At 50.3% G+C, this 1,295-nt stretch overlaps 1 protein-coding gene across 1 annotated transcript in view; it reads left to right on the forward strand.

The window, feature by feature from the left end:
- Nucleotides 1-14: 14 nt before the first annotated feature.
- The window catches only part of LOC105002185 (cationic amino acid transporter 3-like), a 5,347-nt gene continuing 4,066 nt past the window's right edge, over nt 15-1,295 (forward strand). Inside the window, 2 exon segments of the mRNA XM_010858716.1 lie at nt 15-387; nt 939-1,097. Coding sequence (XP_010857018.1) covers nt 15-387; nt 939-1,097 — 532 coding nt within the window.

The following is a 1,295-nucleotide window of genomic DNA, read 5'->3' on the forward strand; positions in this document are numbered from 1 at the left end:
CAACTCCACCTAGGATGCGGTGTCAGGATCCCCGCCAGTGTGGTCAGAAGCTGGTCCGCAGACAGCCACTGAAGCCCAGACAGAGGTCTGAGACTCCCGTGACCCGTCATCTGAACATCTTCCACCTGGTGGTCTTGGGTGTGGGCAGCACCCTGGGTGTTGGCGTGTACCTTGTGGTTGGTGTAGTGGCCCTGTTTGTTGCTGGACCAGCGATCATCATCTCCTTCTTGGTGGCTGCCCTGTCTTCTGTGTTGTCTGGACTCTGCTATGCTGAGATTGGGACACGGATATTGTGGACCGGTTCTGTGTATCACTACAGCTACATCAGTGTGGGAGAACTGTGGGCCTTCATCGCTGGCTGGAACTTCATACTGTCCTATATCGTTGGTGAGATGATGGCTGGACAGGATGTGGGGGTTGAGACCAGAAATTTGGAGTGGGGATTTGGTCTTCAGTCATTCATGAGCATTTTGTCATCCACTTTGTGAAACGAGGAGAGTAATAGTGTCAGGAAAACTCCACAGCTTCGTCCTACTCAGCTCTCTCTCTCTCCCTTCCCTCCTCCAGAGGAAAGGAAACTGTGGGGAGTGGGTGAGAAGGAGGCATGTTCCATAGGCTCATCCCCTCACCATATTGAAGTCTCTGCTCAGCTGTTGACTTCATGGAGTTTCCGTTAGCACTGAATTTAAATTTTTAGTCCTTTATCTCCCAGACCTCTTGTTCCCTCTTCCCTGTTTTCTTGCATAACATTGATGTCTCACTATAATATTAAATTGTTGACCTATTTTGGAGTCACCTGGGTCTACTCTTCTCATCTCATGAAAAGAAACTCTTTGAGATTTGGTGTTTTGTATTTTTCCTCCCCAAAATACATACCATGGTGCACGAAGTGATTCAATTCATGTGACCAATGACTGTTCCTTCCTCTGCTCCTGCAGCCAGTGCAAGTGTGGCCAAGGCCTGGAGCTCCACCTTTGACAGCCTGATTGGGAACCACATCTCTCAGGCATTACAGAAAACTTTTTTTCAGTACATGCCTGACTACCTAGCCACGTACCCAGACTTTGTTGCCCTGGCTATGGTGCTGCTGTTCACAGGTGAGACAGAGTTAGGGTGAGAAGAGGGGGTGTGGAGGGGGGACTGGGGTGGGAAAGGCTTGGGGTGGCAGAATAGTGGGGGATTAGGACTGAGAAGAAGGGTCTCGGGTATGGCCTCCCTGGTGACTCAGTGGTAAAGAAACTGTCTGTCTATACAGGAGCCGCATGTTCGATCCCTAGGTGGGGAAGACCCTCTGG

This window comes from Bison bison, unplaced genomic scaffold, assembly GCF_000754665.1.
Source record: "Bison bison bison isolate TAMUID 2011002044 unplaced genomic scaffold, Bison_UMD1.0 scf7180017855347, whole genome shotgun sequence".
Lineage (NCBI taxonomy): Eukaryota > Metazoa > Chordata > Mammalia > Artiodactyla > Bovidae > Bison > Bison bison.